This window comes from Polyodon spathula, unplaced genomic scaffold, assembly GCF_017654505.1.
Source record: "Polyodon spathula isolate WHYD16114869_AA unplaced genomic scaffold, ASM1765450v1 scaffolds_1601, whole genome shotgun sequence".
In the NCBI taxonomy this organism is placed as follows: Eukaryota; Metazoa; Chordata; class Actinopteri; order Acipenseriformes; family Polyodontidae; genus Polyodon; species Polyodon spathula.
Window position 1 is genome coordinate 97,014 of NW_024473078.1, and position 27,987 is coordinate 125,000.

The 27,987-nt window shown below is 44.3% G+C and overlaps 1 protein-coding gene across 3 annotated transcripts; it reads right to left on the bottom strand.

The window, feature by feature from the left end:
* Nucleotides 1-96: 96 nt before the first annotated feature.
* Nucleotides 97-23,846, bottom strand: LOC121309965 (CREB-regulated transcription coactivator 2-like). Of its 3 annotated transcripts, XM_041243163.1 has the most exons (15): nucleotides 23,661-23,845; nucleotides 18,387-18,488; nucleotides 18,060-18,173; nucleotides 16,582-16,643; nucleotides 14,754-14,828; nucleotides 11,591-11,691; nucleotides 10,942-10,968; nucleotides 10,603-10,685; nucleotides 10,394-10,443; nucleotides 9,215-9,447; nucleotides 7,596-8,083; nucleotides 3,854-4,570; nucleotides 2,921-3,007; nucleotides 2,407-2,623; nucleotides 97-1,521 (listed from the first exon to the last, which is right to left on the bottom strand). In XM_041243163.1, the coding sequence occupies exons 1-15, from the start codon at nucleotides 23,814-23,816 to the stop codon at nucleotides 1,319-1,321; spliced, it is 2,715 nt and encodes a 904-aa protein (XP_041099097.1). In that variant the 5' UTR covers nucleotides 23,817-23,845; the 3' UTR covers nucleotides 97-1,318. The 3 variants fall into 3 exon arrangements, with proteins under 3 accessions (XP_041099097.1, XP_041099099.1, XP_041099098.1); XM_041243165.1 differs by lacking the exon at nucleotides 14,754-14,828 and having other exon boundaries at nucleotides 23,661-23,846; XM_041243164.1 differs by lacking the exon at nucleotides 10,942-10,968 and having other exon boundaries at nucleotides 23,661-23,846.
* Nucleotides 23,847-27,987: the final 4,141 nt, after the last annotated feature.

A 27,987-nucleotide genomic window follows, 5' to 3' on the forward strand; every position in this document is an offset into this window, starting at 1 on the left:
TCCTCAAACCCACTGCCTTCCACACTGCAGCCCAGCGCTTTCTTTATCTAACCACTGAGCTCCTCAAACCCACTGCCTTCCACACTGCAGCCCAGCGCTTTCTTTATCTAACCACTGAGCTCCTCAAACCCACTGCACTGAACATCCAGACAGCTTGAATATTTATGCAATTTGAATATTTATGCAGTACAGAAAGGGTTCAGCTGTGTAGATTTCCAGCTGCATTCCTACAACCCTGAAACAGGCACACACGCCCTGACAAGGTGGCCAGGCACAGTTTGATTCATGGGCTGGTTTAATCACACCGAACAGAGAGCTTTGGGGGGGTCTGTGTTTCACTGCAATGTGAAAGCTAAATCAGTTCAGAGAAATGTGGAAGAAAAACTAGCTACTCGAGTTCTTCTTTCAAAAACTGAATTTAGGTTCCAAACAAACCAAATGTGAACAAAGCCCACAGCTTTACAGAGAACTCTAGTTACACAAGTGAACCTGTAATAGTATATATTACAGTAAATGCAGGGTTCAACTCATACTGGCCCTGCTGCTGCACCCAGTCCTGGGGTTCAGAACTCCCCTGGTTCAGGTAGAAAAGCCCTAACAGCAGTCAGACCCCTGCTAAGCCTGGACTGACCTCACTCCTCATCACAGTGTGGATAAGCCTCGCCTGTAGGTTTACTGCTGGGGGATTTTCATGCAGTTACAGGGGAAGAACATTTAAAAGCACTCAATGTCCCGGCCCCTTTAAAAAAGGGGCCCCCAAAATACCCTAATAAATGAATCTATTTTGAGATTGAAAACGTCAAGAAAAAACAACCAAACACGTGTAACATGGCTTTGCTGCTTGATCATTTTCTATTTAATCTTGGCTTCTGACCAGCAGCTGACCAAATGCAGCCGGGGCTGAGAAAATCAAGCTAAGAAATCACAGCAAATTAATACCCGACACCTTTAACACAGTAAAGCCTGACCGGTGCTTTAAGCGCAGCACAGAAACCAGGACCAGACGACACAGATGGCCCAAGACGGCAGCAGACTCTTCTTCACACAGAGTGGGGAGGAGGGGGTGGAAGGGGTTACCTAGCCATGCCGTTGATGCTGATCCATGGCATCCTTCAGAGGCTTGCCAAAGGTTCAAGATCTGCAGCTTTGACTTTGTATATCTCCGGCTGGTCAGAAACGGCTGTCATGAGGTGAGCGCTTTAGTGAGCTCTGAAAAATAAAATGCTAAATACAAGCGAGGTTAGTTCTGAAAGCCAGGAGTGAGCGTGCAGGTCTCTGACTGACTGTCTGAATGGGTCGTTCAGTGCTGCTGGTTCTGTCACTTGAGCCGGTCCGATCGGAAGGAATCCTCCACGGAGGGGTCTGGCAGCACCAGGTCAGCCTCCCCCAGCATGCCCAGCCCCTCCAGGGCCAGGGGCTCCATCCTGAGGGCATCATCCAGGCTGAACTGGCCGAATTCAAAGCCAGGCACCCCGGCCAGAGCGCTGGCGATCTCCTTGGACAGACCTGGAGGAGAGTCTCCTGCACAGAAAGGACACACAGTCACAACCAGCGCTGCCAATCGCAGGGCAATTTAAAGCAGCCAGCAAAACAGTCCTATGAACGTTCTCCGCTAGTGCCCAGCCATTCCTAGAACTCAAATGTGCACTTATGAAAAAAACATGTTTTTATCAATAGACATTTTCATTTTAAAACTGCTGGTACTACACCATGTTATAGGAATTTTTTTGCAAGCCATCCTTTCAGAGCTGTTCTTCAGTTCCAGTTGCCTGTCATAGACACAGCACAGGCCAGGTCAGCCAAAGTGTCTCGCGAGAAGGAAGCGACAGTCAGTGTCAAGTATCTTCCTGTCTTGCTCCCAATACACTGGCTGTGCATTAGCAGGTGCTGGGGTATGGCTGTTCTAGCCTGTGTTACACATGTCTATGACAGGCCAATAGCACTGAAGTGCTGCTCCTGAACTCCTAGTCAGAGTAACACAGACTGATCAAAACATTAACAAAAAAAAATAAATAAACACTTTGAGTAACTGCAAGAAGCAGAACTTGACTGAATGATTGAAACATTGTCAAAAAATAAATAAATAAATAAAAAGGTCTAATAAAAATTAGTCAGGATAAAATGTAATGCCATAATCTGTGTTTCATACAGGAGAATGTGAGCCGTGCAGAGAAGGGAATCTGATCGCGCTCCAAACAGCAGGCATAACTACACATTTCTGAAAAGCAGCAGCTCATTCACCAGGGGTCTGACTGCTGCGCCCTGCACAGGGCCGGCCAGGGGTCTGACTGCTGCGCCCTGCACAGGGCCGGCCAGGGGTCTGACTGCTGCGCCCTGCACAGGGCCGGCCAGGGGTCTGACTGCTGCGCCCTGCACAGGGCCGGAGTCACGAGAGGCAACACGTACCTGTGAGGATGATGCTGGGCACGTTGCCATGGCGCCCCCCTGTGTAGCTCTGCCTCTGTTTGTTCAGGAGCTGGGGGTCCTGCAGGTTGCTGTGCTTGCCCGACTCCAGCGGGGAGAAGGCCTGGCCCTGCAGCTCCCCCGGGAACCCACCTCCTCCGCTGCTGTTATTACTGAGCGACAGGCTCCCTGCATGGCTCTCCATGTTGAACTGCTCCATCTGAAAGAAACAAAGCGACAGACTCAAATCAGGACTGACCAAACCCATTAGAATCAGGACCGTCTCTCTGTCTCCATCAGTCCCAGTTAGGATTGAGGGCTGGCAGAACTCCACCTCTTCACGCTCATGGTGGAGGCTACCCAATAAGCGACCAACGTGAGAAGCAGGTTTTAAAAATCTGCGCATTCACTTGCAAAAAAGCAATTCTACATAAAACGTGATCCAGACTGCGCGCAATGTCTGTTTGCAGACTGCAGACAGAAGCGGTCTGAACCGCCAGAGCCCTGGAAGAGGTACCTGTTGGGAGAGGGCTTGAGTCTGCCTGGCCGTCAGCTGCAGCCCCAGATAGGGGTCGTCTAAGAGAGAGCTCAGCAGAGACGACTCCTAGAAAAGAAGAAGAAAATAAATCGGTTCAGCTGGACTACTTTACAGCACCTCACACAGGCAACTTAGCTATACAAGTCTATGCGAAGGCTCTAGTTGCCTGCCATACATACCCGTTACAGAACATGCCCTTACAGAAGTGAGAGTCAGCGCTATCTAGTGATCTGACACTTTGGATCAGATCCTTCTGTCGTGTTGCCTACACGAGAGACTGAGGAAGCTGCCAATCGCTCCGAACGGTTTGCTTTATTCTCACATTCTCAAAAGGATGACGTCACCAGCTTGATATTGAATTACAGTTTCCTGACACAGGCATGTGTAACCCAGGCTAGGTCAACCAAAAGTGTCTTTTTAGAAGTAAAAGCCAGGGGCATCCAGTAACAGATATTCCTTTATGTATTGCTGGCAATACCTGTTCACTAGATGGCGCTGCTGGCTCTTCTATTAACACAGTGATCTAGCCTGGGTTACATGTATCTATTCATGTCTTTTTTCAACCACTTCTGTAAGTTGTTTCAGTACACTCTGCATTGTTTACTGAAAGGGAAGCACTTTTAATAAGATGCTGGAACAATCAGGTGTCTTATTAAAAGCTCCGTCTGTAAATTCTCCAGACATTGAAAAAGACTTCTGGTCAAAACGTTTGTCGCTGAACTTACACTGACGACATCGAGAAAGACTTCTGGACAAACGTGTGTTTTAACAGTTGAACCCTATTATCTCTCATCTGGAAATATCTCAAAGTGGCAGGTACGAGAGAGATAGATTTTTAACAGATAAAGTTGGAATCTTTACCACGGCACACAAGAGCTAAAACAAAAACCACATGCAGGGAACGAGACTCACGTTGTACAGGTTTAAATCACAGACGAGGGACTGACTGAGTTGAGGCGTTCGGGGCGGATTCTGATACTGAAACTGTTGCTGTTGCATTGGCTCCTGCGCATTCTGCTGCTGATTCTGCTGTTGCAGCTGCTGCCTTTGTTGTTGCTGTTGATTCTGCTGTTGCAGCCTTTGTTGTTGCTGCTGATTCTGCTGTTGCAGCTGCTGCTGATTCTGCTGCTGCTGCTGATTCTGCTGTTGCAGCTGCTGCTGCTGATTCTGCTGTTGCAGCTGCTGCTGCTGATTCTGCTGTTGCAGCTGCTGCTGCTGATTCTGCTGTTGCAGCTGCTGCTGCTGATTCTGCTGTTGCAGCTGCTGCTGCTGATTCTGCTGCTGTTGCAGCTGCTGCTGCTGATTCTGCTGCTGCTGCTGCTGATTCTGCTGTTGCAGCTGCTGCTGCTGATTCTGCTGTTGCAGCTGCTGCTGCTGATTCTGCTGTTGCAGCTGCTGCTGCTGATTCTGCTGCTGCTGCTGCTGCTGATTCTGCTGCTGTTGCAGCTGCTGCTGATTCTGCTGCTGCAGCTGCTGCCTTTGTTGTTGCTGTTGATTTTGCTGTTGTAACTGCTGTTGCAAGGATTGCTGGGAAGGCTGCTGCTGCATTGGCTGCTGGTGTGTTTGGCTGTAGGAGTACGGTGGCAGTCTCTGGTCCATTGGCAGTTTACTGGTATCCAGCGGAACCCCCTGCAGTAGTAGAGATAGGTCAAGTTATCAGTGTTTCAGAAAAGAAATGGCAAAATAGGAGCCCTGCAGAAATCTTACAAGGAAACGAGTAATGTTACCAACCCTTTAACACTAGATTCTATAAAGAGCTATATTACACTGTATTCAATTAGCTAGCTCTCAGATCCCCAGTACAGCACTGAGTTCTCTACACTAGACTGTATTGAATTAGCTGCTCTCAGATCCCCAGTACAGCACTGAGTTCTCTACACTAGACTGTATTGAATTAGCTGCTCTCAGATCCCCAGTACAGCACTGAGTTCTCTACACTAGACTGTATTGAATTAGCTGCTCTCAGATCCCCAGTACAGCACTGAGTTCTCTACACTAGACTGTATTGAATTAGCTGCTCTCAGATCCCCAGTACAGCACTGAGTTCTCTACACTAGACTGTATTGAATTAGCTGCTCTCAGATCCCCAGTACAGCACTGAGTTCTCTACACTAGACTGTATTGAATTAGCTGCTCTCAGATCCCCAGTACAGCACTGAGTTCTCTACACTAGACTGTATTGAATTAGCTGCTCTCAGATCCCCAGTACAGCACTGAGTTCTCTACACTAGACTGTATTGAATTAGCTGGCTCTCAGATCCCCAGTACAGCACTGAGTTCTCTATACTAGACTGTATTGAATTAGCTGCTCTCAGATCCCCAGTACAGCACTGAGTTCTCTACACTAGACTGTATTGAATTAGCTGCTCTCAGATCCCCAGTACAGCACTGAGTTCTCTACACTAGACTGTATTGAATTAGCTGCTCTCAGATCCCCAGTACAGCACTGAGTTCTCTACACTAGACTGTATTGAATTAGCTGCTCTCAGATCCCCAGTACAGCACTGAGTTCTCTACACTAGACTGTATTGAATTAGCTGCTCTCAGATCCCCAGTACAGCACTGAGTTCTCTACACTAGACTGTATTGAATTAGCTGCTCTCAGATCCCCAGTACAGCACTGAGTTCTCTACACTAGACTGTATTGAATTAGCTGCTCTCAGATCCCCAGTACAGCACTGAGTTCTCTACACTAGACTGTATTGAATTAGCTGGCTCTCAGATCCCCAGTACAGCACTGAGTTCTCTACACTAGACTGTATTGAATTAGCTGCTCTCAGATCCCCAGTACAGCACTGAGTTCTCTACACTAGACTGTATTGAATTAGCTGCTCTCAGATCCCCAGTACAGCACTGAGTTCTCTACACTAGACTGTATTGAATTAGCTGCTCTCAGATCCCCAGTACAGCACTGAGTTCTCTACACTAGACTGTATTGAATTAGCTGCTCTCAGATCCCCAGTACAGCACTGAGTTCTCTACACTAGACTGTATTGAATTAGCTGCTCTCAGATCCCCAGTACAGCACTGAGTTCTCTACACTAGACTGTATTGAATTAGCTGCTCTCAGATCCCCAGCACTGAGTTCTCTACACTAGACTGTATTGAATTAGCTGCTCTCAGATCCCCAGTACAGCACTGAGTTCTCTACACTAGACTGTATTGAATTAGCTGCTCTCAGATCCCCAGTACAGCACTGAGTTCTCTACACTAGACTGTATTGAATTAGCTGCTCTCAGATCCCCAGTACAGCACTGAGTTCTCTGCACTAGACTGTATTGAATTAGCTGCTCTCAGATCCCCAGTACAGCACTGAGTTCTCTACACTAGACTGTATTGAATTAGCTGCTCTCAGATCCCCAGTACAGCGCTGAGTTCTCTACACTAGACTGTATTGAATTAGCTGCTCTCAGATCCCCAGTACAGCGCTGAGTTCTCTACACTAGACTGTATTGAATTAGCTGCTCTCAGATCCCCAGTACAGCACTGAGTTCTCTACACTAGACTGTATTGAATTAGCTGCTCTCAGATCCCCAGTACAGCACTGAGTTCTCTACACTAGACTATTGAATTAGCTGCTCTCAGATCCCCAGTACAGCACTGAGTTCTCTACACTAGACTGTATTGAATTAGCTGCTCTCAGATCCCCAGTACAGCACTGAGTTCTCTACACTAGACTGTATTGAATTAGCTGCTCTCAGATCCCCAGTACAGCACTGAGTTCTCTACACTAGACTGTATTGAATTAGCTGCTCTCAGATCCCCAGTACAGCACTGAGTTCTCTACACTAGACTGTATTGAATTAGCTGGCTCTCAGATCCCCAGTACAGCAAGTGGTTGTCTAAAAAAAATAAAAACAATGAAAGTGCGACTCACACACTTATGCCAATCATGTCCTCATATGCCCAGACTTAGAAACTTCAATAAAACAAATAAAAATGTCTGATAGATGTCCTAGATATATGGACACACATACATATAATAAAGTGATGTATGAATGAATGTGTGTTTAAACGTTAGTCCTTCTTATAATCCTGTACCCGGGATTGCAGTTCCCTCCACGCGTGGTTGATGATAGATAAACCATGTGCCAAGCTGTGGAGCTCGTGCTCTGGCACGGTGAGAAGGGTTCTGAAGCTGGGGAGAATGCCCACTTCCACCCACTCTGCCCTCGCATTCCTCCATGTGGGGAATGATCCAGGCTAATAATACCCTTCAAATACAAGTTTAAATAACTCACCGTCCCCTAGAGCCCCAACGATACCCTTCAAATACGAGTTTAAATAACTCACCGTCCCCTTGAGCCCGAACAACCCAACAACCCTTCTGAAGAATTTAATACAGAAAATAAACAGCAACATGAAAGCTGCCGTCTACATTCAGCCTGCATATTTTTGGTTAAGCAGTAAAGGTAACCAGCGTATATCCTCTCTGTCAGTCTATTCATATACTTCACTAAATTAACCACTCTTAATATCAGACCAAGAATTAAAGTTGCAGTGCTGTACAAAGATGCAGTGCTGTACAGTATAAAGATGCAGTGCTGCACAGTATATAGATGCAGGGGTGTATAAAGATGCAGTGCTGTACAGTATAAAGATGCAGTGCAGCACAGTATATATTTCTTCACGAACCCCAAGCTGCCCCATTTACCTGTGTGATGGAGGACAGCGTAGGGGAAATGGTAGGAGAGAACTGTTTGGGGTGGTGCCGTCTCAAATCTCCGCCCAGTGGGAGGAGCAGGGGGCTCAGCGGAGCCCGTCTCCGTGGCGATGTGCTGAGTGACACCGCCGGGGGCTGCTGCTGGCTCTGCATCATCATTGGAGAGTAGGAGGAGGAAGAGGAGGAGGAGCCAACCCCACTGCTGTAGCTAGGGTTGCTGCCAGTCGATTGGATGGACAGACTTCCAAGGGAGGAGTTACTGACGGAGGAGAGTAGGGAGGCGTTGCTAAGTGATGACTGCAGGGACTGGTTGCTAGGCGATGACTGGAGGGAGGAGGACTTGAGGGAGGACGACTGCAGTGAGGGGTTGCTAAAGGAAGTCTGGAAGGCTAGGCTGCCGAGAGAGGATTGGATGTTGGGGTTGCTTAGCGACGACTGAAGGGAGGGGTTGCTAAAGGAACCCTGTAATGATGATGGCCCTGGAGAGAAAGACAGAAAAATAAATAAACAAATAAATAAATAAATAAATATTACAGGCACATTGTGAAAAGAGTAGTTCGGCATTACGTGAAATGCCTACTCCCTGGTCATTTGGTATTATTAACTCAAACATTTTTGCTGCATTTAGTTGCACCCAGTATGGTGTTAAAGTTGTTCCCACATCATCCCAATCCCAAATTTAATGGCTGCAGACGCAGCTATCTCCTCTTTTTGTGTCTGTGTTATCGCTGTGGTGCAGGGGCTCTCTGTATTGCTCAGATCCACTCCTATTGGTCTCACTCGGCCATAGAAAGGCTTTTTCCAGAGAAAAAACGACTAGAGACCTGTGCTTGACATCTTTTTGATGACTGGAAAGGGAAAATTGTAATGTCAGACCAGGTCCGACATAGGACCGTAAAGGGTTAATAAAATATTTAAAATTCTAGGTGATGCTTTTGGTCATAGCTGTATTAGCATGCGTACATTGTCTACTGCTGCTTACAAAACAGGCTTACAAATAGAAAATATTTAAAACTGAGAGCACATGTCATAGGGTTTTACAGAGCCACTCGGCACAGGGGTGTAATATCACAGCATCATATCGATATGAAATATCACAAAGGAACCAACGTGGCATTTCTTCTGTCCTCCGGAGGACAGGTTAACAGTTACACACTGGTGTACCAGCTGAACTCTTAGAAAGCATTAGACAACTGCAATACAATGGCCTCTCTTTGCAGTTGGGAGCCATATTTACAAGGCTGCTGTTTGTGTTCCGCCTTATAAAACTAGAAAAGTTTGGGAACGAGAGAAAAGGCCTTTTGGCCCAGCAAGGCTTGCCCTTGGTAGCACACCATTCTCCCCTACTGGCAGGGGGGGGATGACTAATTTGAAAGAACACAATCTAGTCTTACTAGTCCTACTTCATCTGGTAGGCCATTCCATTAGAACTTGCTGTGTAGCAAAGTGCTTTCTACCGGACAGTGCTGGAGGAATTGAAGTATGGGGCCAACGGCAGTCATGACCCTCGGCATGAAGTCCTGCCTGTTATTTGACGGCCGCACCGAGCTGCTGTTTCATAACAGATGGAATCTTGCTGAATGGATGAGGGCAGCCCGGGGGTGTCTTACCCTGCGAGTGGAAGGCTGGCTCCACTCCGAAGCCCAGCTGGGTCAGGGTGCTGGCCAGGTTGCCCGTGCTGCTGCCCCCGCTCAGACTGGGGAAGGGGGGCTCGTCAGGGTCCAGGGGGGTGGGCAGGGGGGAGGGGAAGTGCAGGTTTGTCAGGTCTGGCAGAGAGCCCCCCGTGTTCAGGGCGGACGGGACGAGGGCGCTGCTGGAATGCTGCTCCGGAGACGGGAAGATACTGAAGAGAAGGAGAGGCTGCATTACTGGCAAGCAGAGCCTTCATTTGCAGGCTACAATACAATACACATTTATTATTATACAGTGCCCATCACGAGTTCAAAACATAACAGAGAGCTCATATGTACAACACTCTCCAGCTACAACCGATTATAGAAAAGCACTTTTAAAAAAGTAATGTTTCCAATTTAGACTTAAAAGAATCAAATGTTTCAATCTGCTTAATGTTAACTGGAACAGAGCTCCACAAGCGAAGAGCACAACAGCTCCAGCCGATCTGAGACGATTTTTTGGAAAAATTAAAAGTTCTGCATTTTCTGCCCTAATTCATGAAGAATCTTGTGTTTACAGCAATGTTAAAATTAATCGCTGGTAACCAATGCAAGGACCTGAGCAATGCAGTAATATGCTGAGAAAGACGAGTGTGAGAAAGCAGCGTGGCAGCTGCGTTCTGGACCAGTCTTCAGGTATACAAGGAACTGCCCGTCTGGATATTCGCATCACATGCCGTTTTCTTAGTTTTCTTCTATTACCTTTTTATGACGTTGGCTTATTGCAATTACTCAAATATTGTGCTTTTTACGGTTTTGAAAATACACTCTGTTGCTTTGACCATGGGTTCAGGAGTTACTCTTCAGTTCCAGTTGCAATGTCGGCAGCCATAGCTATAGTAGTAAACACCTGCGCCATCTAGTGCACAGCCAGTGTATTGCCAGCAAAACAAAAGGAAACTTGTTTGCAAAGCGGCAGATCACTAGATGCCGTTGGCTCTTATTTCTATGAAGACACTCTGGCTGATCTAGCCTGTGTTACATATATCTACGGCAGGCAACTTGGAACTTCCGAGGCAATTGCAGAACTAGACAAAACGTTTGTCATAAAAACACATGACGTTTATTTTTAGGGTTTCTTAATTTAGCGTTTGAATCGTTACGGGTGACACTTACTTGATGCCAGGTACTTCACAGGATTTCGGTCGAGAAGACAGGATTGGAAACTGAAGCAGAGACAAGATAGTTAATAAACGTCACCCAGCGCGCGCACACACACAACAGGCACCAATGTACATATTGCTCTCTGGCAACCCCACACCAATTACCTTCTTCAATGACTGGTGGTAAACTAATCCTATATTTTGCTCTCCCACTCTCCTTACCTTCTTCGTGTTCCAGGGCTTCAGTAGCTGCTTCCTCTCATCCAGCACGTTCTCCTCTATGGGGGGCACTGGGTAGGGGTACACTGCACACAGACAGAGAGACACACACTTACAAGGACCGAGCTTCAAAGGGCACTGTGAAAGGCTAAACAGAGAGATTCTCGACCGTGCAACCAGATGGGTGAACAACATCATGTTAGTTGAACTTCTTAGCTAAAAGTCTAATGAGAAAGCAAACCACATCATAAACACTGACTAGCTCCCCATGAGAATGTTTCTGAAGGGTCACCCCAGTCAAAGTGAATAGAAATCAGAAAGAAAGTAATAAAAACCACATACTTCTGCCACTTTCAGCATCTGCCAACTCTGGAGAAAAAAAAAAAAAAAGATCCAAGCTTTTAACAATCCCCACCTGTAGGACCCAAGCTCTAGCACCGAGAAATATAATGGATACTGGACACCCTGGATCAGGGGAGAAATATAATAGCTACTGGATAAACTGGATCACCAGTTCCACTCCGAACACAAAGGACTATCTGCGAGATACACAGTGTGAAAGGACGGACATTGTTTTAGCTTTGGGTCTCTGTAGGAAAGTATGGCTATGTGAATAATTCATGCTCCTGCTATATTGTCATGTTCAGAGGACTGGCTGCTCCCCTGAGCTGATCTGGGGCCAGTTTATAGAGACTCTGATCCAGGGCAGGTTCCAGTCTTTCCTTGGGTTGAATGTCTTTGCTTGTATAGGGCTATTTAGAATGAGCGCAACACTGGTATATAAATATATATATTGTTTATACAGAACCTGTTGTGCTTTAAACGTTTCAAATGCTTTGTCCAGGACGTGCTACAAGCTAGAGGATTCTTGTGACTGGTTGGGATACAGGATGCTGCAGTTTACAACAGTAAATCTCCGTTACTTTCATGTGACCCCAGATCAGCCCTCGGAGTCTCAGTCTCTCTGCAGTGTTCGGGCAGCCAGACTCACCGCTCCTCCTGTTTTGGGGTGCCAGCCCTGGGCCGCAGTTGAAAGAGTCCTGGACGGTGGGGTTCATGACGCTGGTGTGCAGTGCAGAGTCAGAGTTTGTTCTGAAGAGGAAAGCCGCAAACACTTTCAGTGAATTCCCGTTGCAAAAGCAGCAAGCCACCTCAAACTTTGCATGATGTTTGTAATCATTCTTAGTGCAATTAGTTTCATAATCTGTCTGTTTAAAAGGTGCTTTCACCTGAGTTCAGGAGCAGCCCTTCAGCCCACATGCTGCTTCATTAAAGTAAGAGCCAGCGCCCTACTGATCCACCAGCACCTCAAGATCTGTTTTGCTGGCTATACACTGCTGTCCACTAGCTGGCACTTACTAATATAAAGATACTTGGGCTGATCGAGCCTGCGCTACACAGGTCTATGGCAGGAAACTGGAATAGAAGAAGAGCTCCTTAAAGTAGTTAAAGCACCTTTATATATAACAGAATGAGCAATTGCAATAAGAATGACTCCAAATAACAAGAAACACCATAAAAAGGTAAGGGGAAGAGCATCAAGAACAGGTTTTCAGTAAACGTGGAAATTCATGTAGTCAAAGTGAATGATTCCGCATTTCACACGTGGTTAATACAGAAGGATTCATTTGCCAGCGCATTACAATAACCATTAACAAAGTCCACTAAAACGAATGGGGTCTTATTTCAACAGAGGATAACATTTGGAATGTACAATTAGGCACACGCTAATAGCAACTGACCTATTCTCCTAACCACTCTGTCAAAACGAAATGGGCGCGGTCAGCAGCTGCAGAATCAGACACTGAGCTGCTCAGAGCGACAGTCAAGACCCTTTACTCTCAGGATTTCCTAAAGTAAAAAGCTTAGTCATCATTCCAAAAATAACCTTAAAATGCCTAAGAGCTAAATTACAGTGCCGTGAAAAAGTATTTGCCCCCTGTCTGATTTTCTGCATTTTTGCATATTTTTGACACTGAATGTTATCAGATCTTCAACCAAAATCTAATATTAGATAAAAGGGACCCTGAGTGAACAAATAACACAATATTTTGATACTTATTTCATTTATTTATTAAAGTTATGCAACACCCAATGCCCCCGTGTGAAAAATTAATCGCCCCCTTAGACTCTAACTGGTTACGCCACCTTTAGCAGCAATAACTGCAACCAAACGCTTCCTGTAGTTATTGATCAGTCTCTCACAGCGTCGTGGAGGAATTCTGGCCCACTCCTTCATGCAGAACAGCTTCAACTCTGTGACATTTATGGGTTTTTGAGCATAAACTGCTCATTTCAGGTCCTGCCACAACATCTCAATGGTGTTCAGGTCTGGACTTTGACTAGGCCATTCCAAAACTTGTTCTTCAACCATTCTGATGTAGACTTGCTTGTGTGCTTCGGATCCTTGTCTTGCTGCCTGACCCAGCTACGCTTCAGCTTCAGCTCGCGGACGGATGGCCTGACATTCTCCTGTAGAATTCTCTGACACAGAGCAGAATTCATGGTTCCTTCAATGAAGGCAAGTCATCCAGGTCCTGATAAAGCAAAGCATCCCCAAATCATGGCACTACCACCACCATGCTTGACCGCTGGTATGAGGTTCTTATTGTGGAAGGCAGTGTTTGGTTTTCATCAGACATAACGGGGCCCTATTGGCCAAAAAGTTCCAACTTTGACTCATCTGGCCTTAGGACACTGTTCCAGAACTCTTGAGGATCATCCAGGTGCTTTTTTGGCAAACTTGAGACGAGCATTCATGTTCTTCTTAGTGAGCAGTGGTTTCTGTCTTGCTACTCTGCCATGAATCCCATTTTTGCTCAGTGTCTTTCTGATGGTGGAGTCACGAACACTGATCTTAGCCGAGGTGAGATAGGCCTGCAGATCCCTGGATGTTGTTCTAGGGTTCTTTGTGACTTCCTGGACGATTTTACACCTTGCTCTTGGAGAGATTTTGGCAGGACGGCCACTCCTGGGAAGATTCACTACTGTCCCAAACTTTCTCCATTTGGACAGTATGGTTCTGACTGTGGTCTGGTGGAGCCCCAGAGCCTCAGAAATGGCTTCGTAACCCTTTCCAGGCTGACAGGCATCAACAACTTTTTTTTCCCCAGAGGTCTTCAATAATTTCTTTTGATCGTGGCATGATGTGCCTCTAGAACCTGTGTGCTGACAACTTCACTCTGATGGTAAGGGCCAAACTTAGTCAGATTTATATTAGGCAGGGGTGGTCCAAATCAGGCCTGATTGTTAACTAAAGTATTCAAACAGCTGACCCTAATCATCATTTAATTGGGTTGAGTTAACTAGGGGGGGCAATAACTTTTTCACACCTGAAGATTGCATGTTTGATTACCTTGCACACCAAACAAATGAAAGAAGCACCAAACTTTGGTGTCATTTTTTCTCTCAGACTCCCTCTATATACTACTACAACACACAAAAAGATCTGACCAAATACAATGTGAAAAATGCAGAAAATCAGACAGGGGGCAAATACTTTTTCACGGCACCAAGTTACATAAACATGTACAGCAAGGCTGGTTATTGTTTGTCTGATGAAATAGAAAATCATAAAAACTCAGGCTAAGGCATGTTTAGTATGGCACAGACTACGATCAGTACAAATCACTAATCTGAACGGATTTGGATTAGTACTCAAATTCTGGATTCATGGATTAAAAATACAGACCGATATACCCAGGAGTGTTCTAGCTGGCTGTCTCTAGAACAGTCTAGAAAGTAGGAGGAGTAGATTTGGGGAAAGAACATTCTTTTAAAATGAATCAACTGTTTAATCAGAAGCGTTCCCCAGCAGACATGTCTCTAAGCACGGCACTGTGTGCAGACCACACTCTCTCCTGCAGCAATGCTGGCTCTCTCTTCACACAACTCATTTCTGTCAGAGCACCAGGACTGATCTGGATACACTACAGTGCTCATAAGAGAAATGATCTCTCTCCTTGCGAACAAGTGGAGAAATCGTGACCCATAATTCATAAATACAAATATTTTAAAAAACACATAGTTCTGCGATACAGACCACGCGGGAGTCGGATCAGGGCATGTGTTTCTTGTGAACAGTGTTCTGCAAAGTTCCCCATTTCTCTCACCGAGGGGGAATTATCCTTTAAGCACAAATAAAACTGCTTCACCTGTTGAGAGCGGAGGAAGGCAGTCTGAACAATTGTCCTTTGTCCATTGGAAAGTTGCTGGGCCATTGCAAATTCCTTTGTGATGAACAGAAACAGGGCATTAAGGGACTGGATCCGTGGAAAGGCAATTAAGAAATCGACTCCTGAAAAGAGATTCTGCCTGGGCAGCGTACTCAAAGTATGTTTTGCTGTCTTCAGTTTTCATCTGATTGGTGACTGATAAATAAATCAATTGATTTCACAGGACACACAGCAGGTGTGGTGCAGCATTAGATTCCATTTTCATGCTTCTGTGCTTTACAATGCTTATCTATACCTCTCTGTGCTTTATAACGCTTACCTACACCTCTCTGCGCTCTATAAGGTTTCTCTCTGCTTCACCATGCCTCTCTGTGCTTTAACTGGCTTGCCTGTGCTTTACCATACCTCTCTGTGCTTTACAATGCTTCCCTATGCTTTACCAAACCTCTCTGTGCTTCACAATGCTTCCCTATGCTTTACCAGACCTCTCTGTGCTTTACAATGCTTCCCTATGCTTTACCAGACCTCTCTGTGCTTTACAATGCTTCCCTATGCTTTACCAGACCTCTCTGTGCTTTACAATGCTTCCCTATGCTTTACCATACCTCTCTGTGCTTTACAATGCTTCCCTATGCTTTACCAGACCTCTCTGTGCTTCACAATGCTTCCCTATGCTTTACCAGACCTCTCTGTGCTTCACAATGCTTCCCTATGCTTTACCAGACCTCTCTGGGATTTACAATGCTTACCTGTGCTTTTATAACACTGCACTATGCTTTTACTGTGGGAAACTTTCACAAGAATACACAGCTGTGCACTATATGGTGCTGGCAATCTACTTTAATTTTTGCCCAGTTGTATGAAGGAAGCTGGATTTTACAGGATGGGGTGTCCCATTCTGACTGCTGCACCCTGAGTCTACTTGCAAGCCCTCTGCTTTATTCAACACCAATGAGATGAAAACACACGTGTGTTCAGGCCACATTTCAGGTAACCATTTCTTAATCACTTTTACAACATGCTTCTAAAATCAGGCAGGCTGATCGCAAAATTCAAAAACGAGGAAGAATTGAGAGACGGGGGGCAAGAGGAAAAAGCTCTCCCGTCCCAGAGAAAAGAAAGAGAGGAGCAGGAAACGAGGAGAAGAAGAAAATGCAAGAGGAGACATCCTGATCAGACCGTTCATCTTCCACTGCTCAGTCCTCGAGTGGGAACTGATGCAACTATAAACTCTGTCCCCACAGCAGAGAGCTGAAGACCAACACGCTGCTTTGAAGTTGCACCCCCCACGGCGCTTAGCCAAACCCATCTTGTGCACATATCCAATTTCTGCAAATTTCAAACTTGTGTCCTGTGATAACAGGTCCAACTTTGAGAAACAAACGTCATGAAGGCTGGCATTCAGAGCAAGGCGTCACCAGCTGCCAAGCCAGACTCTGTTTAACCAAACGCGTGTAACCTTTAATCTGTCCACCTGCAACATCCTGTCCAGTCTATGAAAAATAAAACAGCACATTTGTTCTTAGTGACATTTCTACCCGATGTCTTTCTTACATCCACTCGTTGCAGAGCGTTGCAGAGGAACTGGTTAACTGTTACACTCTGGTGCTCCAGCTGACAGAAGGCATGTTTGAGAACCAAGACGGGAAAGCTGTTTATTTAAGGAACCAGGAGAATATGACCAGCAGAGGTCAAAGAGCCACTGCTACAGCAGCCAGACAGACAACAGAACAGCAGAAGAAAGCAAAAGAAGGCTATGTTCCTCTGAACAGTTGCCCTGCATTACAAAGAGGGTATCCTCTCTTACCTTCTCCAGGTGGTATCAGGAGGCGGTGATAAATACGCCGAGCTGTAGGGGGAGCTGTCAATCTGAATCACTGCAGTTAAGGGCAATGCAGGGACTGGAACAACAGCTGATCATTAGCACAAGCCTACTGTCAGAAAGGGAATTCTCACACAAATAAAAACAAAATGCATATGCACACACTGGTGATGAAAACTCTGGTGTCACCAGCCTTGAAACAGAATGGCGGGGATGGGATATTTATTTTACCATTTACTGCCCTCAGATTTAAAATACAAGAAAGTTTACAAACGTGAGGGGAGGTTAGTAGCTTATTGATTCCAGAATCTCATCAAGCAGCTTCTTGAAGGATCCCAGGGTGTCGGCTTCAACAACATTACTGGGGAGTTGGTTCCAGACTCTCACGATTCTCTGTGTAAAAAAAGTGCCTCCTATTTTCTGTTCTGAATGCCCTGGATTGAACAATTATTTTAGCCTGTCTGCATATGACATGCCTTTTAAATTCTAGTCGCTCTTCTTTGCACTCTTTCTAGAGCAGTAATATCCTTTTTGTAGCGAGGTGACCAGAACTGAACGTAGTATTCTAGATGAGGTCTTACTAATGAAATGTAAAGTTTTAACATTACTTCCCTTGATTTAAATTCAACACTTTTCACTATCTATCCGAGCATCTTTTTAGACTTTTTATAGCTTCCCCACATTGCCTAGATGAAGATATTTCCGAGTCAACATAACCCCTAGGTCTTTTTCATAGATTCCCTCTTCAATTTCAGTATCTCCCATAGATTGGTTCTCTATTTAAGTGCAGTCCGTCCCGCCTATATAGATAGCCCTTGTTGTAGAATGTGATCCAATGATCAAGGAAGGTGAAGCCTTCCTGTGTGCACCACGATTTCAGCAATGCAGTTAGATTATTTATTTCCAGCTGTCCGTATGGTCCTTTGCAAGGTGTCGGCAGCATCCCACAAAATATCAGTTTTGATCTTTTAAATTTCTTTCCCAGATCTCTGATTTAATGCAATGGAGAATGACTGTGGGACAACTGTACTTAGTTTTACCCCAAAACATGTTTCTTCAACTTTAAATTCCATGACCTGTACAAAATTCAATGTGGTTTCAGTATAGTGCTGCACAAAACCATGATGTGATTACGCTCTCCACATTAAGAGGTGCTGACAAGCAGGTGAAGGTCATTGCTGTTGACTGGGTTGACGTTGCATGCCACACAAAATGAGTGAAAACAGCTGCTTGGGTTCGTGACGAGCTCTGCTTCTCTCACTCTGCGGACAACAGCGATCCACACAAACCCACGCGGCCGCTTCTGCACATGTTTCACTCAGAATGGTAAATTAGCAGCTGTGACCCTCGCTTGACTGTCAGCGCCCGATTTCTGTAGAGAGCTCGATCCATATAATATTCCCAGGCAAATTTCATTCAATCTAAGCCAATCCGTCGCGCCCGTGCTCCTGCAGGAAGGATACTTGCCGGCGGTAGTGCCGCAGGGGAGACACGAGACGCCGCTCCCGGGGCACTCTCTCCAGCAGGCCATGGTGCCGCGCGCCGCGAGCCGAATCCAGGTTTAAGTGGAACGGGCCCTGCTTGCACAACGGAGAGAGGAACCAGTCAGACACGCCACAGCAGCTTCCACCCCATGGTTCGATCGGATTACCAAAAGAGGATCGCATTTTGATGTTTTGAAAAACCCAATTGCACAATATAATCCAGATCAAAAACACGGAAATCCGATTCCCAAAGTTTTGAAAAACAGGCCCCCGGAGAGATTACCGGGGGCTGCAAGTGTTGCTTACCTGGAATTCGCTGGTGCTGTTCCCGATCTGGTTGACGTTAGGAAGGGAACCCCCATAGTAGGTGCCTTGACACCGGGCGAGCCGCACTTTCTGGGCTTGTAACTGAAGACAAAACGGAGAAAACTATCAAATCAAATACAAAGGCTCCGATTCAACTGTCTTCCAGACCAGTCCACCTCTTCTACAATGCAATGCCACAAAACCACCTTCAATTCTTAAAGATCCACTGTGGCGGGGCAGAAGCCCTGCTTGTGTAAAGGGTGTGTTTTGGGAGTAAGGCTGGAAGGGACAGGGTTAATTCTGTCAACAATCACAGGTGTGGCTATGAACAAAAGGGGAGCAAAATCCGTTAGCCCCTTTCACACTCCTACAAGGGTCTGTATCTGGGTTCTGGCTACCCGGGTCACAATCTCATGTAGTGTGAAACCATGTACCTCAGGATGTGGGCCGACGCGCTTTGACCCGGGCTGAATGAGACGAAATGCAGGATGGCCGCTTGTAAGCTGGCGCAATGACAAACAGCCACCCCTGCGTGAAGGCTTCACTGCCGCAAGGAACATTTCTGTTTATTCTGCTTAGCCACAGTTTTGCTAATTGAGACACAGCATGAGTCAGTTTGCAGCAGGGATGAAGAAACATTTTCTAATCAAAATCTGGGCCGATGATTCAATCCAGAGAAGCTTGGATGGAAGCGTCAGTAACAAGCTGCTTCCGGGGCATTGATACGCGCGCTGTGCGCTTGTATCTGTCACCCAGGTCAACCCTGCTTTATCAAAAGCAGTGTGAAATCATGTAGCCGACCCGCATGACACCGGCTCCTGCCCGGGTAGGTGCCAACCTGCATAGGCTTTTGTTTGGTGAAGGGAGTTCAGTGACGGTTTCTGATCTGTGTTTTATTTGACATCTGTAGTGAAGGCGAATGCCCAGCCTACAAGAGCATATTGTTTTGTTTAAAGCGTTTATTTTGGCCCTTGTGCCTGTTTTGTTTGCTCTGTGCCTGCGTGACAGCGCTAAACTGCAGCTTTCTTGACTGAGTCTCCTTTCTGAAGCTATCCTGCTGCATCCATGTATTGAAAACAGGGATAGATTCATGTAAGAGTAATATAACAGTTTGATATGAACTGTGCATCCACAGCCCATGCAGACAGGAGAGCACTGTATTGCAGTACTGAAGCCTGCAGCAACAGGGAGACAGTGGAAACCTTCATACCTCTCCTACAGAAACCCGCTCATTCAGTTGTGATGAAACCTGGTATTAATATTACTTCTCATAGGGGATACAGGGCTGTCTCTTGCACTATTTTCCTGCTGCTCTTCTCTTTGAAGGAACACAGCCGACACACGAGACTTGCTTCTGGGAGTTTCAATTCCGATTTTTTTTTTCTTCTTTTAAGACAATGACTCTTGAAAACATACCATTTGCTTTGTTTAAAAGAATCCCAGAAGCGAGAAACAGCGGCTCGAGTAATGATCGCTGCTTCGACCGGTGTGTTTTCAATGTTAATTCCTTCATATAACTTCAGCTGGGTAGCATTTGAGTACCTGCAAGCTGCAAATAAAGGACCATTAAGAAATCCAATTCGCCTTTACCATAATGTGTGCATTTTTCATATAGGGACATGTGGTGGCAATCAATAGCTCCTAGTGAAGACTCACTGGAAACTCTAGCACTATGTACCTGAGGGGCTCGCACCAAGTCACAAAGTGGCTTTTTATACCACCCTGAGACGTGCAGTACAATGAACACACTCTGAAGCACTTTCACAATGTGTCCTTCGAGCCAGCCCTGCAGATATTACAGACTGTGCCTGACAGCTGTGCAGCTCTACCAAAGCAGGGAGGTTGTTTAAAGAGGGGGTGGGGGGGGCTGTTTAACTTCATCAGCCTTGGAACTCATGCAAACATGCCCCGGACTGCCCCGAGGGGCAAATAACCGCTTTGAGCTAATAAAGAAAAACTATTAAACAAACAAGCTTAGTGACAGTATTTTATTAATGTGCTTTTTTAAATTAAAAGGTCTAAGCTGACTAGAGGACACTGTCGCTACGAGCCAGACAGATTTCTTTGTAAAAACGTCAAACTAGCAAGCGCTCGTGGTACAGCTGCTCAATCATCTATGGCAATGCAGGAGTGATACTGCAGAGGAAGTGCAATGTGGTTCTGGACTGCAGTGACTGGAAGCACAAAGGCAGCTGCAATGGGATGAGAATGGCATTGCTATAACAGTACCCCTGACAGTGGAAACACGTACTGTATATTATGGCTTCCAGTTATCACAAGAAAACTTAACCAATACACACTGCTGGTAATCTATTGCAATAATATGAGGCCATATGATCAGAACCAGTATGCCAGTATGCACAAGAACAACAAACAGTGTGGCTTTAGTGGTTAGAGCCGAAGAGATACTGGGAGGGAGGGAAGCAGTGTGACTAGTGGTTAGAGCTGAGGAGGGACTGGGAGGTAGGGAGGCATTGTGGCTCTAGTGGAGCTGAGGAGGGACTGGGAGGGAGGGAAGCAGCGTGGCTCTAGTGGAGCCGAGGAGGGACTGGGAGAGAGGGAAGCAGTGTGGCTCTAGTGGAGCCGAGGAGGGACTGGGAGAGAGGGAAGCAGTGTGGCTCTAATGGTTAGAGGTAGTATACCTTTTTAAACCGAAGTTCTAGAAAACAGCACAGAGGAATATATTTGGACTCAATTATCCAATCTAACCCAAAAGCAAAGTGCTGTGGAGATGTGACAGATGGTCCTTCGGAACCCCAGTGAAACCCAACAGGTACCAAATTTAAGACAGCCTCAATCCATCCAGCATTTTTCTTAAAAGCTGTTTCATGTACAACAGCTTCTCAAACCTCAGCTGCGAGTTAAGCCTCCAAATAGCAATCGATTTATTGGGCACGCAAAATGAAATCATTCGAATAAATACCGATGACTGTAGCGCCCACACACAGTGTCGTGCCATTCCTCTCCCTCCCCCAACGTGATTATTTTAATATCATTGCAGTTAAGGAAAACCTTGTGCACCACAATTGAATGCAAGGGGTAGCTATGCCTTGGTAGCTTCAGGAGAAAAAAAAAAAAAAAACATTTCCAGGCACTTGAGTAAGAGTGGGTTTCCCTTCCCCGGCATGTTATCCAGGCTCTGATTCGATCCATGGGCAGGACGAGGCCGTCATGGATAACTGCAGTACAGTAGGGGAGTGTGAAACGAAACCCATTAGGATGAGGGAGAAGTTCACACACAGAGGGGCTATAGACTATACGATATCGAAAGAGTATATTTAAGAGCTAAACACACTGATAGATGAACTTTAATTCAAAGAAACTAAAACTGTGGACAACCATTGCCTCTGTTTCTCCACCAAGTATAATCAACAAGCCAGTGCAATCAAAAACATCCTTTTAAAACACTGGCACATTTTGGAAAGTGACAAACAACTTAATATTTTCACTTGCTCGCCTCCTAGGATTACTTTCAGACGCGCACGCTACAGAGACAGGGTGGTACATACCCTACACTCGCCACAATCTCTTGCAAACGACTGGCTTACTCTGTAAACCCGAAGGTAATTTTCACTGTGGCCGCTGCACACACTGCGCTAATACAACGGATACAAGAGATCTTCACCAGCCCCACAAGGGCACTAAATATAAAAGAGATTTTATCAGCTGCAATACGATACATGTCGTTTACGTGCTTAAATGCCCTGTGGTCTTGTGTCTACAGGCCAAACGGAAAGAGCCCTTACGAATAGCCGAGCACAAAGCAGCTACGCATAATATAAATATGGATTATGCTATTGCCCGATATTATATTACAGCAAATCATGGCACGCCATCTTCCTTAATATTCTATGGTATAGAGAAGATTAGTCTCTCAAGTAGAGACGGGGTCTTGATTAATAAATGACAATGTTGCGAGTGCTATTGGACTTACACACTGGATACTGTTGAAGCAAGGGGACTTAATGAAGGACTTAGTCTTGTTTCTGTAGCTTTCTCTAGTTGTTATTGGTATATATATAATATCATTGAAGTAATCACAGTAATTACATCCTTTATAACAGGATTATTAGCTGCTTTTTGAATTTTACGGTATTGCTTTCTCTGTATTGTTTTTTCCTTTTTTTGATTTAAAATTAATATTTAATGTAAGTTTAATTTGTAAGTATTTAGTGATTATTATTGAGTCATGTCAATATATTTGCCCTGTTGAAACCTGTATACACTGGGTTTTTGTAGACAATTAGATCACCAATAAACCATACGGGAAGTCTTTCCAATTATGTGCAAATGACCAATGGTGTTCTTGTTAATTGAGTCAAAGTTTATATGGGGTTCGTGTATACTACTTTCTCCAGATTGCTTTGAGGAAGACGCTAGCACCTCTGTATGGACTATAGTAACTGTCTCGCACATATGGCTTAATTAAACACACTGCGAAACTATCAAGTGTGCACTCGCCTTTAAAACTTTTCCTGGAGAGTACATTTAGTGAAGTCATCGGTGGTATTCTCATATATATATATATAAATAAGCGCTCCCCGGAACTCGGCGCTTGCATTTTGTCTTTTTCTAATGATGGCTACTAAAATCTGGCAACTCGCCGACACGCTGTAAAGAATTCAAATCCGAGTGATGTCTGGGTAACAAATGCTACAAAAACAGAACTCCATTCAAGACTAACGCAGTTTTTTTTTTTTTTAAATGTTTAATATTTTGTATCTCTCGGATGTTTGTAATTCATCAACACGGCAGAATGACACCGCGACTGCACAACACGAAAATTATAACTCTCTCTAATCGGTGTAATCTGGGACTGAGATGTTTGTTTTTTAGGGCTGGCCAAATAATAAAATAATAAAATAATAAACAACCCCTCCTGCGTGTAAAAATAGCCATGTTAAACTGAACTGCTGCAAACCTCAAATAAGGTAACAGACACACAGGCAGGCAGGCAGACAAGCAACAGGCTGGTTACTCAGAATAAAGCTGGACAGTGAACCCAGCGGCGGGGATCTTCACTCGGGCTCTTACTCGATCTATTCTGTCACCATCGCAGCAAGATGCCCTCGCCGAGTAAGTCAACAAGCGCCAAATACTTTAATTCACGAACTATTCACAGCACATGCGGCTGAGTTTCAACCGAGCCACGGAAACCAGGCAGCGCCCCGGCTCGGAGCTCATCAGACCCCAAGCACAGGCCTGTCTTCTCGCACTGTCTCTCCCTCCTCCTCCGCCTCCTCCTCCCACCCATCCGCACTCCCGTCTTCCTACCCGGGTCGAGGTGATGCCCATCATCACCTCCTGGAAGGCGGCGGTCTCCTCCGCCTGTCGCTGGTTGTGCAGGGCGATCTTCTCGCTAAACTTCCGGGGGTTAGAGGGTCCCGAACCGGGACCGGGTCCGTTACCGCCCTCGCCTGCTGCAGACATCTTTAACTTGAGAGAGCGATCTGACGGAGAGGGCAGCGGGGAGGGACGGGGGAGCGCCCTGGAAACGCAGCGCAGGGCGTCATGGGGTTTGTAGTTCATTTTGTGGGGAGCTTCGTTGTGAGACGAGGGGTTTGCGAGTTAAAAAGACTACAAGTCCCAAGAGCGCATTGCGCGGAGGCCGATCATTCGCAGTTAAACGCCCCAGGGTGGTGCTGGGAAATGTAGTTTATTTACAGCTGCATAGGAGAGCTTGTTGGTGACGATCAGTCGTGTCGTCTTCGGGTGTAATCGTTTGGAAAAAAAAAAAAAAAACTGTAGCCCGAAGCAGGCAATACTGTACTGGGGAAAAAAAAAAAAAAAACTAACAATGAATCATTTAACTCAAAGTCCATCGTGTATAATTTTTCCTGGGCACCAATTAATATACATGTGTAGTCAAAAGTTTACGCACCCCAAGGGAAACGTATAATTTGTAGAAAACAAATAATTATAGAAAAAAATATTTTGTATCAAAAGTTTTGCTTTTCCTGGATGAGGAAAAAAAAAAAAGTTACAATAGACGTCCACAACTATTTATTTCAGCAATGTGTTTTTGCAAAACTCCAAAAATGCTAATTCAAAAGTATTCATACCCTGACGAGAAAAATGAAATTAATAGCTAGCTGAGGCACTTTTAGCAATAATAACCTCTTTTAAACTATTGGGATATTTGTAATGAGCTTTTGGCATGATTCTAGTGATTTCTTGACCATTCAACGCAAAATTGTACCAGTTCATTGAAACTCCGAGGACTTCTCTTGTGTACAGCCTCCTTCAGCTCCAAAGATTCTCAATCGGTTTTAGATCGGGACTTTGACGAGGCCATTCCAGAACCTTGATTTTATTCTTCTTTACTATTCTGAAGTGGATTTTGATTTGTGCTTTGGACTGTTGTCCTGTTGGAACGTCCAGTTGTGCTTTAAACCAAGTTTTGTAGCGGAGGGTTTCAGATGCTTGTGTTTTTATATCACTTGAAAAAGACGATCACATATGAAAGTGCTAATGAAGTACAAGCGCACATTGTAGCATTCATTGGAAGACGCAGGAACAAGAGGGCAGTATTCTTCACTCGTGTGTGTTTCTTCTTACTGTTTTAGTGTTAGAAATATGACTCTTTCAACACAAACTTTGGGTTCAAATATTTTAAGTGTGCAACACATCATTTGCTGGAGTAAAAAGAAAGGCTCATTAAGTAAATCTGGCTGTTAATTAATTTTTAAATTGGTGCAAATGCAATTTTCAAGGCATTTGAATGGGAATATACGCCAGCACATATATTCCTGCAGATGTTATTAGTTTAAGTGAAGAGCATTCCCAGTATGGACAATTTTAAACACAACTTCAACCTGTCAAGCTTGACAGGCAGCAGAACAGCAATAGAAAACATGCCCTGTTCTTGCTTTTAAACCTGTGTCTGTTTGCTCAGCCAGGTGGTTGAGAATTATGCCAGGGTTTAATTGTTTTATTTGACAATGTATTTCTTGCCAAGTTTTGTTCTGTGAATTGTCAACAAGTTAATATAGCTGTTTTGTATCTCAGATGCCTACTTTGATAAGTGATAGTTAAAGGGTTGATGTTTAAGCATGTTACTACAGTGGAAGGATATGCAGAGTTGTGATTTTACCTTCCTGTGTGTCAGGCGCTTTACAGTGACCTCTTTATAGAATGCCCGTGTGTGTGTGAGTCAATAGGGCTCCAGGGGAATTCTTATTTAGAAGCTGCCTGCACGCAGCACAGGGTTGTGTTGTGTTGTGGTTGTGTTGTTGGCGCTGCCTAACTGAGGTAATTATCCTTTTGCTAAGAGAGCGTCCTTTTGCCTGCCATTCCAGTTTCAATACAAATAGCAGTATGAACTGCTTTGAACTGCAACCTGTGCTGTCTTCATTTATTCCGTTACGGACCAGATACACCTCCATTACACTATCATAGCATCAAAGGCTATGAATACTTTTGAATTAACATTTTTGGAGTTTTGCCAAAAAAATTGCTGAAATAAATAATTGTAGAGAACTATTCCTTGTAACTTTTTTCCTCATCCACAAAAGCAAAACTTTTGCTACAAATGATTTCTCCTAAAATTCTTTGTTTTCGAGAAATTTCTAGAAATTATACATTTCCATTGGGGTATGTAAACTTTTGACTACAACTGTGTGTGTTAACATGTTGAAATTTAAAATGGGAAAAAGATACAGTCTGAATAGTCAAATCTGATGTTGTTTCGTTCAGTTGTCTGGAGACGGTTGCTATATAATTGTAAGTTACAGAATGCAGGAATCAACATAAATGCGTTTTTTCCCCATCGCTACTGTAACACCCTTCTGTTAATAATTACAGTCCTGACTATGTTAGCTTACATAAAAACTGAAATAGATACACTAGGTTTATTGCAATCCCAGACAGCGGGCAACAGTATATTGAGCACAGTGAAAGACAGCCAGTGGGTACACATTTCAATATTTTAATTTACAACCCAATCCGGAGGGAACACAGAAGGCATTAATTTGTGCAAAAGCTCTTTATAAAACCACTAAACCCATAAGTGGAGGAGTTGAGAGCAACCAAGTAAATCCCCAAACAGCGCAGGCCAAGTCTTTTAATTGCATGCCAGAGTGATTAGTGCTAAGAAGGATACAGTGAATGAAAGGCGTGAAAGGGAATGGTAAGTGTAGCTGGCAGGACACAGCGTTTCAGATGCCAGCAGTCAGTGGACTGATTATTATTAGATGCGAATTGGTTACTAATTGGAGGTATGACACAGGCCCAGTTTTGATTGGTCAGAGGTCTGTCAGAGGAATTTGACGTCACCACATTGGGAAAGCTCGGAGGCATTTAACATTGCGATCAGAGAGAGAGAGACTTGCTTTCCAGAACATTTTAATTAAAATATAATCTGGTATTTTGCTGTACCAATACTTTATATAAACGATCATGTTATGCACAAATGTAAGAATTGGCTTTCTGTGGTGGTGTGTTTTCTTTCAGATAGCACATATCTATAATCGTTTGTGTGATTTATTTTCATTTCAAATGTATACCCTGCAGAGTATTACAGTTTTGTTACAGGATACATTCGTTTATCTCTGATGTAATCACAGTTTACACAAAGACTGCCCCTGTTCTCAGGCTACGTCCCAAATTCTGGGCCTCTTTCTATTTTCAGATAACGTCCCAAATTCTGGACCGCTGTGCATTTCCGAATTCAGCCCAGTTTTTGGGATGTTCTCTTACAGACGACAGCCCAGTTTTTAGGTCCTGCTCAGTTTACCATAAAAATGTACACCAGAACTAGATCGTGAATTCATTTAAGAGTAACCCTTAGGACATGAATCAAAGTTAATGTGTTTTTTTTACTTTTAGCCAGAAAACATTATTTTTTTAAGAAACAGAAATCAAATTGAAATGTTTTTTTTTAAAATAAAAAGGGTGATTACTTTATTACAATGAAGCAACTAATTTGCACTGAATTATATACATGACAATTCATTAAAGCAGGCGTTTTTCTTTGTTAAAGGTTAATATTAAAACACCCTTTTTAAGAAGGAACATGGTATTCCAAACAAAGGACAGCTCATTAGCTTATGCAATGTCCATCAATATATAATATATGCATAGACCTTAAAATGAATAGAATGGCAGAGTTCAACATATTTTATTCACCTATCACATGCAAAAAAAAATACAATAAAGACCTTTATCAGCTCTTTCACTTCAGGGTTTTAAGAGACCAGTGCCCTTCAACAACTTAACATGAATATTCTTGTGTTGTATTGGTAAAATATTATTTATCTATTCCTGATAGGTTAAACTGTAGGCTATAGATAATGTTTAAACAGTTAGAGTATGCAAATATAATAGAAAAACAAATGTAATACATTGTAAAATACTAATGATTACATCTAGTGAGAGATTACAAACATTCCTGTGCAAAGTACAAGTACCCTTCAATCATTTATTGAATAGTCCTTCCCACTTAGAAACATTTATACTGGAAAGGAAATTAGTTGCAAGAGGGACAGAATGACACAAGTTAACTGTCTAGATTGATACTGTGTTACAGCACTTTTACCATGATGGCCGCCTTGAATCAAAACCTTTTCTTAAATATACAAGTTTATATTAACCAATTCCATTC